The sequence below is a fragment of the Gigantopelta aegis genome, chromosome 5 (assembly GCF_016097555.1).
Source record: "Gigantopelta aegis isolate Gae_Host chromosome 5, Gae_host_genome, whole genome shotgun sequence".
Taxonomy (NCBI): domain Eukaryota; kingdom Metazoa; phylum Mollusca; class Gastropoda; order Neomphalida; family Peltospiridae; genus Gigantopelta; species Gigantopelta aegis.
This window is the reverse complement of record NC_054703.1, coordinates 37,882,761-37,900,496: the sequence shown is the minus strand read 5'-3', so window position 1 is coordinate 37,900,496 and position 17,736 is coordinate 37,882,761. Positions and strand designations below refer to the sequence as shown.

The following is a 17,736-nucleotide window of genomic DNA, read 5'->3' as shown; positions in this document are numbered from 1 at the left end:
TATCGGGGCTCAAAATATGAAGCAAAATATGGCCTGCCATTATTTATTTTTTTAAATAGCAGACCAAAAGAAATATGTCCTGCTGTGAAACAAAAATGGCCTGCTGGAAATAAGACAGCACAACGTGAATGTAGGGTTTGGGACAATGTGTGGAAAATTAGGACCTCTGATATGTAGTTTAGAGCATTATAAAATTATAATGTAACAGAATTATGAGCTCGGCCTCAGCTAAATAGAAGATGAAATGATCGTACGTACATCAGTTTTTTTAAAAATGACGCGATTTTGAGTTAATTTTAGCAGGTGAATGTTTATTTCACTTGCAAGATTTAAAAATAGACTTCTTTTCACTTTTTACAGGCTGCTATTTCAAGCCCTGTACATATATCTTTAAACATATATAGGGTCCAGAAAGTGGAAATGTAACATAACATATCTACTTGAAGCAAACTTTAATGTTACTTTATCCAAAGGCATTTATTGACTGTACATGTATTTAATAATTTATATTTAAATGACAGGATATCCAGAAAATGGAAAGTATCATTCTAATTAACAATATTTTGCTTTTAAATGTATATAATGGACAAAAAGAAAGCAACCGTTTTATAGTGTTAATGCTGTCTTTACAAGGAAATCTGATCTGAGTAGAATTCTTAAAATGGAAAGATGGCATGTTTGGTTGGACAAAAAAGAAAATACTGGTGATTTGAATGTTGTCATGTATGTTATCATAACCTCAGATAGATGAGGACTTTTAGTATTAGGCATAATATCTTTCACTTACCGTAATACAATCTAGATGTTTGACGGTCAGTTTATATAATTTTAATTGGCCTGTGTTCCTCTGACCTGGTGTAATTCTCTTTGTTATTAACAATGTCACTGTTCAAGAATTTGTGTTCAATTGCTGTCAAACATTTTAAACATTTACTATGTAATATGTACACAGTTTAATGCTAGTTTAAATCTCCACTCATATACATGTACGTGTACATTTTACCGATATTGAAACTAGTTATCATTTGAAATATTAGTATGAATGCTTAAAACAAGTATACCGAATTATTATTTAACTTATAAAATTATGCAATATATTTGCAAATCAAATTTAAAGTAAATAAATATTGTTTTTTAAAAGTAAATTCAGAGCGGTAATTCCGTTACCGAACTGTGTAATTCTGTTACAAGCATTCAATGTTGTACAACACAATTATGAATAGATAATTTGTAATATAATTTCTATTTTGTTAATCACAAGTCATTAGGAGATCATTCCATCATGAAGATAAATAATTATTTCATCATACTTCACAGAGTTTGTAGATGTTTTGCGGTGCCCGTAAAAATGGTGTCCGTTTTTACGTAATTCCGTTACCAAACTTTAATTAAGTACTCATGCACTACACCTTGCAGTAGGGAGTCTCACTTCTGCCCATGACAAGCACTAGTGCAGTATTCGTGTATTACATAGTTACATCGTCATGATAATTTTTCTTATGTGGACTAGCTGAGTTTAATGCCTGAAATATCTCTCCAACTCGTAATTCCGTTACCGTGGAATTGCCCAATTTAAATATTGACCAATTACACTTCGCCTTTTATAGCGCTATTCGGGAGCATACAAATTCTAAAAATATCGGGTGAGACTATTTATGTAATAGGCGAACTTGTTGGTCTATTTCAACATTAAAAAACAGGGAGAAAAGTGCAGTAATAAACTCTGGACTGTATACTAGTATAAACAGATTTTATGGCTATACCATCACTTTTGTTGTTGTTGTTGTTGTTGTTGTTGTTGTTGTTGTTGTTGTTGTTGTTGTTGTTGTTGTTGTTGTTGTTGTTGTTAAAGTCTTGAAACGAATTTTATATTGAAATTAGTTTCCGGCATACTTCGTAGCTCACCCGAATCATTTCGTATACCCTCGGCATAATCCCGAATGTTTTCAATTTTTTTTTCAAATAACTGGCATGATTTTGCAAGTAAGGTTTTGATTGGTCGAATGAAAGACCAACTGGACATGAGCTCCAACGGGCTGTTGTTATAACCACATGTAATAGTGGAGCTAATTTTAATTAGACTGATGAATGGCATACGCCAATATTTATTGATTTCGAATGATACGTGGTTGATGGGCAGTGAAATGCGGGTGAATCATTTGATTTGTGTACCTAAAGATAGCTTTTGATGTCATTGCTTTTCTTTCGTGACGTCATCAGTTTCCTCAGACTTTCACGTCTTGTAAGAAGTTTAAAGTTTCTAAACTATTTACACTATGGGTAATAAATGCAATAACCCACTCGATACTCGGAATTACGGATTATCTGTCCCGAGTGAAATTAATGTTGTCAGTCACGAGCTTTAACTCGTAAGTTATATATATATTTTTTTTAAGACAAGCTGAGCAAACGTTATTTGTGCCCTGAGGATTACGGGTGTTCGGCGGCCGCTTTCGAGATAGTTGTCACACTGCAACAAAGGAAACATAACTCGCTTAAAGTGCTACAAGAGTTAGGACTGTGCGGGTAATTATTATTATTATTATTGTTTTTTTGTTTTTTTGTTTTTTTCATGTTTTTTTTCATTGATTCACTTACTTACTTGTTGGTATTATTACCATCATCATTGACATTGCACGGTCATGTATGAATGATTGGATGGATGGATGGAACAATGAATGAATGAATGCATGAAGTTGAACGAATGGATGCCTGAACGAATGAAAGTATTTTCTATCGACACCCCAGCACAAACATACACGTCGGCTATTGGGTGTCAGAAAAGTTAGTGTTTGAAAATACCATTTACATTAAGAATAAAATGTATATAATTGTTTAAAACCAGTGTAAACAGATGTGGGGAAAATATAGAATACTATACGAGTTTTCGCTAGATATCATTTTTACGAAACTCGTGAACTTCCCAAACGTATCTGACGTAAGTTCACTCGTTTCGTAAAAATAATATCTAGCGAAAACGAGTGTGGTATTTTATTTATTACCCTCCTTTAAATCACGCAAATTATGAAAAATAAATCAATCAATCAATCAATTTTGCATTTTAAGACCGGATGTTGATTTGCATAACTAGCCGGTGCACGACTACGTACCGCCGCATTGAGAAATAGTTCGTTGTACTTCCGCTACTTCTCAGTGACGTTTTCAGGGGAGTGATGAAGACGTATTTTACCCATAAATTTCCATCGGGTTTCTTTTTTTAATTTAAAGAAAGCTGTAAGGTACATGCATAAATATATGTTTATTTTCATATTGGGTGAAAAATGGGTAAAACTAATGCATAATTCCATAGTTTAACAAAACGCGCCCAAGAAACAAATGTTCCTGTTATGCTAATAATGTCGAATTCACAAATCACAACTGACAATAACAATTTGTTGACCAAAAATCCAACCAATATGAGAACAACAGTGTTTTTACAGTTAAAAACGTGTAGCTTGCAAAAGCAGCTGAGTTCACGGGAAAACTAAAGTTATAACTTTAAGATCGACGACAGTCACTTTTCGCGCCCTTGTTTTGGCTTTGTACACATTTAATATAGCATATCTTACCGTAATTTCACTTGAAATCCATATTTCGTAAAAGGTTCAATTTTTTAATCACAGAATTTTCTTCAAACACATTCAGGTGCTTCAGTAATGTTCGAATTTTTTTTTTTTAAATCGATAAGAATTTTGCATTGGTTTTTTTCCAACATTCTTAACACGGAAACGTCATGTATCCAGTTAGTGGTTATTGTAAGGAGGTGCAAAGTGGCGTCATTGGAATTCTGACTTCATTCAAATTCAAAATTAGCTATATTATTACAATGCATCGCCACATTAAAATAAAAACTGGTCTACTAACCTTGACCCCTTTTAAATTTCTACAACAAGCAAACAACGCTGTTTACAGGTCGGTATATTTTATTTTTTCATATTTCTACAAACAATATTAAGTTTAAAAAACCCAAAAAACTACCTTTTGTCAAATATATCATATGAAAAAATTAACGTTGGATATATAGACAAAACTACATATATGTGGTTTTCTGATTTCTGTATTCCACGAGTGTATTTCCTGCAGGAAACGCCGATGCCGCAGGCAGAGGGGTTTCCGGCAGGAAATACACGAGTTTTGTATTTATTACATACCCAAAATTGGAATTATTTTTTTTCCAAATAATAATTCAGAAATTGTAACACTGCTAGCTAATGACGGGGATTTCAAAATTTACACAACAAGGTCAGCTGTGTTACTACGCGGACCGAAGAACCACCAATTATTACACATGGGAATATAATTCTATTTAAACAATAAACAGAAATAAGAAAGAACGAGTGAAAAGTTACCTATAATTTTAATGATATTGTTTGAAATGCCTTTTAAAGACAATGCAATAGCTAAAATTCACCAACAATATAATATTTAATTTGCTCGTAATACGTCACAAAACCTTCAGCGTGCCAGTTTTATCAACGAAGAAAAATGTCAAGAATTGTTCACTCAGTGTCTGAGTCGTCATCGGTGTGTTTTCTTTTATTGATGTTCATGGAATTATTCGTTGCTGAAAAGTTTAAGTTTATATTAAATGTGCCTCCATAAATCATCGCTCCACTGAATAATCCGGTTGACAGTTCATTCAAGTTTTCTACGTGAGGAGACGGCATTGTTGCTGAAGTCGACGACAGTCACTTTTCGCACCCTTGTTTTGGCTTCGTACACAATACATATAGCATATCCTTACCGTAATTTCACTAGAAATCCATATTTCGTAAAAGGTGCAATTTTTAATCACAAGATTTTGTTCAAAGACATCCAGGTGCATTAGTAATGTTAAGAAAAAAAAAATCAATAGCAATTTTACATTGGAATTTTTCCAAAAAGGAAAGGTCATGTAACCAGTTTATGGTTATTGTAAGGAGATGCAAAGTGACGTCATTGGAATACTGACGTCATTTAAATTCAAAATTAGCTGTATTATTACAATGCTGCGCCACATTAAAATAAAAACTAGTCTACTAACCTTGACCCCTGTCAAATTCCTATAACAAGCAGACAACGTTGTTTACAGGTCGGTACTTTTTGTATTTTTCATAATTCTGGACAAAATATTAATTTGAAGTTTTGAAAGATGAAAGAAATAAAACGTACCTTTTGTCAAATATTATATCATATCACAAAATTACGGTTGGAGATGTTTTATTTATTGAAAAAGAACAAGAATTGTGTACGATGTAACGAAGCCAAAACAAGGGTCCAAAAAGTGACTGTGGTCGACCTTAACTATCGTGGATTAAAAGCTCGTTGGTTAGTAGTTTTCCCGTCTCAAGTTTTGGTATCGCGCTCATTAAATTGTAAATATTTGTCACCGTTTTCGTCCGTTTTCAGTTCAAATTTTCCACTAAATAACATTTTAAACAAACCAAGCACAAACTTTGTTTACATATCGCGAAGGGCATTCCCGGTAACCATGTGCTATAAATAGTAGCGTTGAATACGGTATAGTTCCGGCAGTTGAGTTGAATACGGAAAGTTGTATTCAATTCTTGTATTCAGAGCTGTATTTATATAGTAAGATTTAATGGGTATGTAATAAGTTTCATTTATTGTGTACGAAACCAAAACAAGGGTCCAAAAAGTAACCGTTGTAGACCTTAATAATGATGAATTCACAAATCACAACTGACAATAATAATTTGTAGACCAAAAGTTGTGGATGTTACTGACCTTGACATTAATTATGAATGAAAAAAAAATAGTCCCGTTATGCTAATAAGGTCGCTGTCCAACCAATCGAAATTGACTCTTTTCCCTGTTGACAAATCAAAATAGAGTTTGTAATACGCACCTGGTGGTGCGTACGAAATTTGTACGACACCGCTATATCTTCACCAGGAGGGTAATAATTAGAGGTTATTACCAGAGAGTTTTTCGGTATCGTCAATATCATATATTAAGAATACAAATTGTATTATGCGAGCCTCTGGCGAGCATAATACATTATTTTTAATCCTAATATATGATACTGACGATACCGAAATACACGAGGGTAATAATCTCTTTATCATATAAACTCAAGCTTAATGCAACGTGTTTTTGTAAACTGTACACGCAACTTTAATTCCAGTCCGCCATTACTAGATATTCAAATGACGTAAGAATATGTGGCGCGGTGTATTTTTGAATGGAAATGACGTCAAACTCGAATGACGTCATTTTGGATGTCCTTACATCAAAATAAAGTTATGCCTAACGTTTTTTTTGTTTTCTGAACGCTGGACAGCTTTCAGTGTCAAATTGCCATTGAAATGTTTTTATTTGATGACTAAATGCATACGTCAATCATGGAGTGTCACCCAAGTACGTTTGCTTAAATGTCAATAAACCTAGTGCCGAGACCTCGACTAATTTACATCTAATTTGCAAAGTTATCAAATTCTTAAAGTATGTGATCTGAAAAATATCACATACTTTGATTGCACTGAAAATGTAAGATATTATATGTTAAATGATGATATCACAAGACACTCGGGGTGTATCCTGTAATATCTTACCGTAATTTCACTTGAAATCCATATTTCTTTAAAGGTGCAATTTTTCAATCACGTTATTTTCTTCAAATGCATTCAGGTACAATAATCATGATCAAACAAAACATTTTCAATAGCAATTTTGCATTGGAATTGTTCCAGCTTTCTTAAGACGGAAACGTCATATATATAATATTCAGTTTATAGTTAATGTCAGGAGATGCACAGTGACGTCATTGGAAATTAGTTATATTATTACAATGCTTCGCCACATTAAAATTAAAACGTGTTTACTAACCTTGACCCCTGTCAAAATTCTACAACAAGCAGACGACACTGTTTACAGGTCGGTATGTTTTGGGTGGGGTTTTTTAAAAGAATTTTTACTTTTATAATTCTGCACAAAATATTAATTTTAAGTTTTAAATGATGAAAGAAACAAAAACTATCTTTTCTCAAATATATATTTTATTTATTGTGTAGTCCTGATACGAGATAACTCTATTTGAATAAACCGGCCTCGGTGGCGTCGTGGTTAGGTCATCGGTCTACAGGCTGGTAGGTACTGGGTTCGGATCCCAGTCGAGGCATGGGATTTTTAATCCAGATCCCGACTCGAAACCCTGAGTGAGTGCTCCGCAAGGCTCAATGGGTAGGTGTAAACCACTTGCACCGGTCAGTGCTCCATAACTGGTTCAACAAAGGCCATGGTTTGTGCTATCCCTTGCTGCCTGTCGTGAAAGAGTAGCCTATGTGGCGACAGCGGGTTTCCTCTAAAAAACAGTGTCAGAATGACCATATGTTTGACGTCCAATAGCCGATGATAAGATACAAAATAAATGTGCTCTAGTGGCGTCGTTAAATAAAACAAACTTTACTTCTTCTTCTTTTTTCCATTGAAATAACTGATTTTTTTGTTGATTTTTTTTAAATGTCCTGAGATGTGGGGTTGGGGGGGGGGGAGGAAGGGTCCGAACCCCATCGACCCCTCTCTGGATCCGCGCCTGCATAGCTAAAAAAGGCTGCGAATCTGGCAGAATATTCAGTGAATCCCACATTTTGGATCGAAAGCGTTAGATTGTGAGATGGAATCCCCAAATTTCTATACTGTATCATTGTTACAATACCGGCCTTGGTGGCGCAGTGGTTAGCCATCTCTCTACAGGCTGGTAGCTACAGGGTTCGCAGCCCGGTACCGGCTCCAACCCAGAGCGAGTTCTTAATGGCTCAATGGGAAGGTGTAAGGCCACTGAACCCTCTTCTCTCTCACTAACCACTAACCAACGAACAAGTAACCCACTGTCCTGGACAGACAGCCCAGATAGCTGAGGTATGTGCCCAGGACAGCGTGCTTGAACCTTAATTGGATATAAGCACGAAAATATGTTAAAATGAAATTTTTACAAATCCGTTGAATTCTCAGATTCAATGTGTGTTAAACATATGAATCGATGAGCTTAATCAGGATTTACTTGACAACAATCATTATTATTTGTTTTTCTTTTAATATGTTTTAATTGGTTTCAGTCATAAATTATACATTAGACTTAACAACCGCGATACATTATTCTCCTACTTTTAATTACCATTAGATTTGCCACACACTTTATCCAAACACAGATCGTAATATACATACACATATATACATACATACATACATACATACACATATATATATATATATATATATATATATATATATATATATATATATATATATATATATATATATACAACTATACACATACATACGACCCTGCGCTATACTTTCGTGTCGTCACGTAGAGGAAAGTGTGTGCCCACGTGACACGTTGGTACTGGTTAAGAACATGTAAGTTTAATGCCATGACAGGACTCGAGAATAATCAAACTAGAGCATCAGTTTTTGGAAATTAAATGTGCATTTTAGACACAGTAGCTAGCTACCATTCGTCGCTGATCGCCGCAATATTGCACTCCACTACAAAATATCAATAAGGGGAAGGCTAGAGTTGACTAAAGACCCCCCCCCCCCCCTCCCCACCCCCACTCCGATTGTCGTAACCTTCACGTGCATATGTTATAAAAACAATATAATTGCGCGATGAAGACGTTGTTTAATGGGCATTTCTGCTTTATTTTCAACAGTGCTATTATAAAAATTTATCGGTGTGTCCATGTCGGCTGTTTCCCCAAACTGTTTCAAAATAGCACTGAACATTTTGCCAAGGTAATGGAAGTCTGTGGTGAGTACATTTAGTGTTAACACATCAGCACATTTGGTATCAATTACACTAATGTGACATTACATTACTTTACTTAATATCATATTATTGCCTTTCATATTTTAATGTATTTCTACTTTAATATTATCTATATTGTTTTATTGAATTTGTATTAATCCTATTATACTATAGACTCCTGTAAACCCTATCTTGTCACTACAGTTTATGCATCATGTTCCACATATCCCCGTGTGTAACGGTCTGAGAATAATAAAGTTCTGTTCTGACACCATTACCTAGATCATAGAGACACTGAAGTGAGCTGATTTAGTGAAACATATATCTGGGTCGTGTTGACGTATTAAACACCATTATCTAGATCATAGAGAGACTGAAGTGAGCTGATTTAGTGACACATATATCTGGATCGTGTTGACGTATTAAACGCCATTATCTAGATCATAGAGACACTGAAGTGAGTTGATTTAGTGAAACATATATCTGGGTCGTGTTGACGTATTAAACGCCATTACCTAGATCACAGAGACACTGAAGTGAGTTGATTTAGTGAAACATATATCTGGGTCGTGTTGACGTATTAAACGCCATTACCTGGACCATAGAGACACTGAAGTGAGTTGATTTAGTGAAACATATATCTGGGTCGTGTTGACGTATTAAACGCCATTACCTGGACCATAGAGACACTGAAGTGGGTTGATTTAGTGAAACATATATCTGGGTCGTGTTGACGTATTAAACACCATTACCTGGACCATAGAGACACTGAAGTGGGTTGATTTAGTGAAACATATATCTGGGTCGTGTTGACGTATTAATCACCACTATCTAGATCACAGAGACACTGAAGTGAGCTGATTTAGTGAAACATATATCTGGGTCGTTTTGACGTATTAACCACCACTATCTAGGTCACAGAGACACGGAAGTGAGCTGATTTAGTGAAACATATATCTGGGTCGTGTTGACGTATTAACCACCACTATCTAGATCACAGAGACACTGAAGTGAGCTGATTTAGTGAAACATATATCTGGGTCGTGTTGACGTATTACACACCACTATCTAGATGACAGAGACACTGAAGTGAGTTGATTTAGTGAAACATATATCTGGGTCGTGTTGACGTATTAAAAACCATTATCTAGATCACAGAGACACTGAAGTGAGTTGATTTAGTGAAACATATATCTGGGCCGTGTTGATGTATTAAACACCATTATCTAGATCATAGACAGACTGAAGTGAGTTGATTTAGTGAAACATATATCTGGGTCGTGTTGACGTATTAAACACCATTATCTAGATCATAGACAGACTGAAGTGAGTTGATTTAGTGAAACATATATCTGGGTCGTGTTGACGTATTAAACGCCATTACCTAGATCACAGAGACACTGAAGTGAGTTGATTTAGTGAAACATATATCTGGGTCGTGTTGACGTATTAAACGCCATTACCTGGACCATAGAGACACTGAAGTGAGTTGATTTAGTGAAACATATATCTGGGTCGTGTTGACGTATTAAACGCCATTACCTGGACCATAGAGACACTGAAGTGGGTTGATTTAGTGAAACATATATCTGGGTCGTGTTGACGTATTAAACACCATTACCTGGACCATAGAGACACTGAAGTGGGTTGATTTAGTGAAACATATATCTGGGTCGTGTTGAGAGACACAGAGACACTGAAGTGAGCTGATTTAGTGAAACATATATCTGGGTCGTTTTGACGTGAAAGACACGGAAGTGAGCTATTTAGTGAAACTGGGTCGTGTTGACGTATTAACCACCACCAGATCACAGAGACACTGAAGTCTGAGAAACATATATCTGGGTCGTGTTGACGTATTACACACCACTATCTAGATGACAGAGACACTGAAGTGAGTTGATTTAGTGAAACATATATCTGGGTCGTGTTGACGTATTAAACACCATTATCTAGATCACAGAGACACTGAAGTGAGTTGATTTAGTGAAACATATATCTGGGCCGTGTTGATGTATTAAACACCATTATCTAGATCATAGACAGACTGAAGTGAGTTGATTTAGTGAAACATATATCTGGGTCGTGTTGACGTATTAAACACCATTATCTAGATGACAGACAGACTGAAGTGGGATGATTTAGTGAAAAATATCTGTGGGTCGTGTTGACGTATTAAACACCATTATCTAGATCATAGACACACTGAAGTGAGTTGAGTTAGTGAAAGATATATCTGGGTCGTGTTGACGTATTACACACCACTATCTAGATCACAGAGACACTGAAGTGAGTTGATTTAGTGAAACATATATCTGGGCCGTGTTGACGTATTAAACACCATTATCTAGATCACAGAGACACTGAAGTGAGTTGATTTAGTGAAACATATATCTGGGCCGTGTTGACGTATTAAACACCATTATCTAGATCATAGACAGACTGAAGTGAGTTGATTTAGTGAAACATATATCTGGGTCGTGTTGACGTATTAAACACCATTATCTAGATGACAGACAGACTGAAGTGGGATGATTTAGTGAAAAATATCTGTGGGTCGTGTTGACGTATTAAACACCATTACCTGGACCATAGAGACACTGAAGTGAGTTGATTTAGTGAAACATATATCTGGGTCGTGTTGACGTATTAAACGCCATTACCTGGACCATAGAGACACTGAAGTGGGTTGATTTAGTGAAACATATATCTGGGTCGTGTTGACGTATTAAACACCATTACCTGGACCATAGAGACACTGAAGTGGGTTGATTTAGTGAAACATATATCTGGGTCGTGTTGACGTATTAATCACCACTATCTAGATCACAGAGACACTGAAGTGAGCTGATTTAGTGAAACATATATCTGGGTCGTTTTGACGTATTAACCACCACTATCTAGATCACAGAGACACTGAAGTGAGCTGATTTAGTGAAACATATATCTGGGTCGTGTTGACGTATTAACCACCACTACCTAGATCACAGAGACACTGAAGTGAGCTGATTTAGTGAAACATATATCTGGGTCGTGTTGACGTATTAAACACCACTATCTAGATGACAGAGACACTGAAGTGAGTTGATTTAGTGAAACATATATCTGGGTCGTGTTGACGTATTAAACACCATTATCTAGATCACAGAGACACTGAAGTGAGTTGATTTAGTGAAACATATATCTGGGCCGTGTTGATGTATTAAACACCATTATCTAGATCATAGACAGACTGAAGTGAGTTGATTTAGTGAAACATATATCTGGGTCGTGTTGACGTATTAAACACCATTATCTAGATGACAGACAGACTGAAGTGGGATGATTTAGTGAAAAATATCTGTGGGTCGTGTTGACGTATTACACACCACTATCTAGATCACAGAGACACTGAAGTGAGTTGATTTAGTGAAACATATATCTGGGCCGTGTTGACGTATTAAACACCATTATCTAGATCACAGAGACACTGAAGTGAGTTGATTTAGTGAAACATATATCTGGGCCGTGTTGACGTATTAAACACCATTATCTAGATCATAGACAGACTGAAGTGAGTTGATTTAGTGAAACATATATCTGGGTCGTGTTGACGTATTAAACACCATTATCTAGATGACAGACAGACTGAAGTGGGATGATTTAGTGAAAAATATCTGTGGGTCGTGTTGACGTATTAAACACCATTATCTAGATCATAGACACACTGAAGTGAGTTGAGTTAGTGAAACATATATCTGGGTCGTGTTGACGTATTAAACACCATTATCTAGGTCATACAGAGACTGAAGTGAGTTGGTTTATTGAAACATATATCTGGGTCGTGTTGAAGTATTAAACATCTTTATCTAAATCATAGAGACACTGAAGTGAGTTGATTTAATGAGTATAAGTTAGACAAATGTCATTAGGTCGGGTCGACATACTTAACTGTCCATTATCTAGGGCATGGGAACATCGCAGGTAGTACATTTAGTGAACCTGTAATTCGGTCAGATTGACACACTTAACTGTCCATTATCTAGGGCATGGAAACATTGCAGGTAGTACATATAGCACCACCCCGAAACAAAATAAAAATAATAAGAATAAAATAAACTTCTCCCGGATTTTTACTTTGTTCATGATTTTTACCAGGGTATCGTATCGTAGGGTAAAATTGCATAACCTAAAATCTTGGAAATTAATTGAGATATTTTTTTTGGTAAATTATAAATATATTATAGTAAGAAAATTACTTTTTTTAAATGTATCAAAGCGCATACAATGCAGTGTCCGATTTCCGAACATCCAAACCTGTAACCACACATAGTCGTCCCACAGGGAACGCCTTGTTTTCATTCTGTGGAATTTACTACAAGTTATTTCTTTTTCACTTTTTCTTTTTTAAATCTGTTATTTGGAAAACCAAACTGAAATAATTTCCCCCCCCCAAAAAACCCAAACAAAACAAACATTGTATAGAATGATGGGACGGGCTGTAGTAGGGAGACTTATTGTCTGTGTTTGGTTTTGTTACGAACCCTTAAATTATTTTCAGGCAGAAATCCTGAATACTGTATGCCAGTCAGATATTTACCTGCTATACAATCCCGATCACCTGCTTTGGGTAATGGACACAAGACGACCTTCTTCTTGCTATGACTCATCAAAGGTCATATTAAATATACATTTTATGTTTTCATGTTATTCAAGATAAAAGACATGACCTGAAAGTTCTGCCTGCCTCAGATGCCACCAGCGTCTCCGCGTTCGTCGTTTTGGTGCTCCTTGGAGCCATGGCTTTCCTCTTCCAATAGATATATTGGGAAGTATGGTGAGTACTGGCAAATCACAGATACTCGACGTTATAGCCGATAATTGATAATAGCCTGTAGAATACAGCGAAAGTCAGAACGACATTGTTAACAATTAAGATAAATTCTACCTCAAATATTAGTCAGATTTCCCCCACATTTTGTCCAGACAGAAATTGTAAAAAAAAAAAAAAAAAAAAAAAAAATCAATTTTTAGTACTACAAACACCAGAATGACCTGAAACCCTTCGGTTGTACGGAAATGGATAATCTAAGGAATACAATATAAGTAATGTTTGATTTCAGTGAACATAAACGGCTCTAATAGTGAAAAATATGCTATAGTGTTTAAAAAGTAGGGTCTGTCCCTTTGACAGACTGCTGGAAACCCAGACTTTAACAGTCGCGGATTCAGCCCCCCCCCCCCCCCCCCCCACACACACACACACACAATGTTTGGTAAAAATATATATATATATATATTACAGAATATGCAAACAAAAATGCAAACTTACCCCTTGACCCTTTTACAGGACCTTTAATTCGATTTTCAAAAACAACGGGCTTTAGTCCCTCTCTAAAATCAATCCTGGATCCGCACATGCCTACCTTTCAGCCTGAAATATTTTAATATGTCACAATGCATCTGAATTAAACAGTATTTCTTATTGTCGTGAAATATTAGGTTTCATCAATAATGTAGCTCAGTGGTAAAGCGTCCGCCTGATGCGCGGTTGGTCTAGGATCGACGCATTGGGCTATTTCTCTTTCCAACCAGTGTACAATGACTGGTATATTAAAGGCTCTGATATGCGCTATTCTGTCTGGAATATTGCGTAGAAAAGATCCCTTGCTACTAATGGAAAAATGTAGCGGGTTTTCTCTCTAAGACTATATGTCAAAAGTACAAATATCTGACATCCAATAACCGATGATTAATAAATCAATATGCTCTAGTGGTGTCGTTAAACAAAAATACCTGGGTTTTTTTCCTTAAATAATGCTCAAGACAACACATGGCATAAGGGCACATTCAGATATTACGTAAGTGATGGGTGGGAGTAAGTTCAAACGTTATGTTGCGTCACAGGGTGTATACTACCAAATCAAATCCCATAGACAAAAATAGTAACATATGTGGCTAAAACTCGTAACTGCAGCGTATCAATCGACATAAACACCACATATATAAATACTACCACCCTCACTCTTAAAGTGAATTTTTAAAAATGTGGGTCAAACTGCTCATTTCACAGATAAAAAGTAATGCATATGACTACGTCAGTTACGCACAAAAGTTTAGTTCTTCACCACAGGTACCCCATACATGTTTCAAGTACAAAGTTACTTCACACAGTGGTATTAGATGAAATAAAATTGTATACATCACAGGACTTGTGGTGTTAACTTCTCTATCAAAAGTTCGGTGCACCTCGAACTTTGACCCAGGTGGACGTTTTTTGGTTTAGTACTACCGTACCTACTTTTTCTTACTTACTAAAACAATTTAATGGGGTGGGGGTTGACGTGTGGGGTTTTGTTTTTTTCATAAACTCTGTCACGGCGACAATTCGTTCGTTCATGAATTCATTTCAACGTATTTTTGAGCGTATATTCAATTAAGGTTAGTGGGAACTGGTACCGGGCTGCGAACCCAGTACCTACTAGCCTTAATATGTCCGATGGCTTAACCAGGGCAAAACCGAGACCGGTGACAATGTAGATATTTATAGCTAGATCTATGCAAACAAAAAGGATTACAAATCGAGTTGAAATGCGTATCTGCGCTTCCCCGAAAAACAAACTAATAAAATAAATTTGTTCAAGATTTAAGTCTGTTTTTCTGTTTCCTTTTTGGGTTTTTTTTTTTTTTTTTTTTTTTTTGCACACTGTTATGAATGCACTAATGTGAACAATAAATACTTTCTCTGTCATATAAATTCTGGTTTCTCAGGACAGCGTGCTTGAACCTTAATTGGATATAGGCACGTCAAATACTTATAAGTATAGTATAGTATGGTATGGCATGGCATGGCATAGCATGCTGGCAATCATTTTACAATAACTATTTGGCAAATTAATTATTGTTGTAATAGGCAGGACAAACCTAAACCAGGGCATACTTATGTTTGCCAACACCCTTTACCCTTGTGACTTAGATGCAATCTAAAGCTCTGGATAAATTTAAAGTTTCTTATGTTTGCCAACACCCTCTACCCTTGTGACTTAGATGCAATCTAAAGCCAACACCCTTTACCCTTGTGACTTAGGTGCAATCTAAAGCCCTGGATAAATGTAAAGTTTCTTATGTTTGCCAACACCCTTTACCCTTGTGACTTAGATGCAATCTAAAGATCTGGATAAATGTAAAGTTTCTTATGTTTGCCAACACCCTTTACCCTTGTGACTTAGATGCAATCTAAAGCTCTGGATAAATTTAAAGTTTCTTATGTTTGACGACACCACTAGATGACATTGATTTACTTTTATACATTAGCACCGACATTGTTTTTGTTGTGTTTTTAAAGTATTTATTATATCTTTCAGACGTTTGCCCTGTGTGTTTCCCAAGGAATGTGACAAAACGTCTAAGCAACTGGTACACAGTGGAACATGACAACGTCAATTTCAACCTTGCAGCAAACGTTTATTTAACTTAGTTTTGCCTTTATCTCTTTATCTCTGTTATAAATTAGCTTTCATATTAATTATTAAATAGATACATAAACTGCACAATTTTGTTTCTCGCACACACGTTATGTTTTTCAATTATTTAACCAAAAGGTTAACATATATTTATACATGCATGCTTTCATCTGTGTCTCTCTCTCTGTCTCTCTCTCTCTCTGTCTGTCTCTCTCTCTGTCTCTCTGTCTCTCTCTCTGTCTCTCTGTCTCTCTCTCTCTCTCTCTCTCTCTCTCTCTCTCTCTCTCTCTCTCAATAAAAATATAAATGTATATAATATATCGCTGCTGCTACTGGATCAAGAAAAGTGCCCCCCCTTCCTACGCCAGTTGACTCTATCTTTAAACTACCCCCAACACACACTTGCGCGCGCACACATACACACACACACACACACATACACTCTCTCTCTCTAAATAATATATATAAATATAAATGTATATAATATATAGCTGCTGCTACTGGATCAAGAAAAGTGCCCCCCCCCCCCCCCCCCGCCCCGCGCCCTTCCTACGCTAGTTGACTCTATCTTTAAAGTACCCCCAACACACTTGCACGCGCTCACACACACATAAACACTCACTCTCTCTCTCTCTCTCTCTCTCTCTCTCTCTCTCTCTCTCTCTCTCTCTCTCTCTCTCTCTCTCTCTCTCTCTCTCTCTCTCTCTCTCACACACACACACACGCATACACTTACCTTCTCAATCTCTTGGATCTGCGCCTGGCTCTGGTTGTAATTATCTTAATGTAACAATTATTATCAGCTTTTGTTTATTGAAATAAAATTGGTTTTGCCATTCCCTATGGTATTGGTTTTTTTTTTTTTTTTTTAATATCCCCAAAAAACCAGTTCAAAATTCACGTAAAGGAAAATCTGGCTTGTTTCGTGCACTGCCTCCCTTTAAACCCATTTTCCCCTTTCCTTTCTCACCTTTGAATTCCATCTCATTTCTTACCGATCTGACAACTCCTCCTATCTTTAAACTCGTTTCGCTGTCCGCATCCACATCCCAGTCCTTGTCTCTCCAACCGTGGCTATCCGTACCACACACCTGCCATTTCCCATCAAATTTTTCTTGTGGGCTAGTGGTTACTTCTGGCATTGTTAAGAGTGTCGTGTAACCACGTACTATACGTCCTTATAAGCGGCGGTCATTAGTTAGTGTTGTGGATCAGACCAGCTTTATTAGCGGTATAGGACGAGGATGCCAGGTGAGTGCAGGGAAGTACACAGAGACTGCACTCATGGATGACGTAGAGATAGGTAGGCGATTGTATGGACAGCAGCTGAGAAGACAGAGTCTGAACAAACTGACAGATAGGGTCCAAACAGAGTAAAATCGTGGGATACATTTGAAAGTGTATTTTATATATATATATATATATATATATATATATATATGGAATAACTGATTACTGTCTAAAATATCAGCTTTATCCTGCGAAGGTTAGAATGGTGAATGCAGCGAGGCTCTACCGAGCTGCATTCGCCATTCGACCTGA

General features: G+C 36.3%; 1 protein-coding gene across 1 annotated transcript in view; it reads left to right on the top strand.

Moving 5' to 3' along the window:
• LOC121373733 overlaps positions 1 to 17,032 on the top strand; it is a 35,780-nt gene extending 18,748 nt beyond the window's left edge. Inside the window, exons 5-8 of the mRNA XM_041500489.1 lie at positions 2,397 to 2,526; positions 8,658 to 8,755; positions 13,448 to 13,568; positions 16,096 to 17,032. Coding sequence (XP_041356423.1) covers positions 2,397 to 2,526; positions 8,658 to 8,755; positions 13,448 to 13,551 — 332 coding nt within the window. The 3' untranslated portion in view covers positions 13,552 to 13,568; positions 16,096 to 17,032. The remainder of the gene's footprint in view (positions 1 to 2,396; positions 2,527 to 8,657; positions 8,756 to 13,447; positions 13,569 to 16,095) is intronic.
• The last annotated feature ends 704 nt before the right edge of the window (positions 17,033 to 17,736 follow it).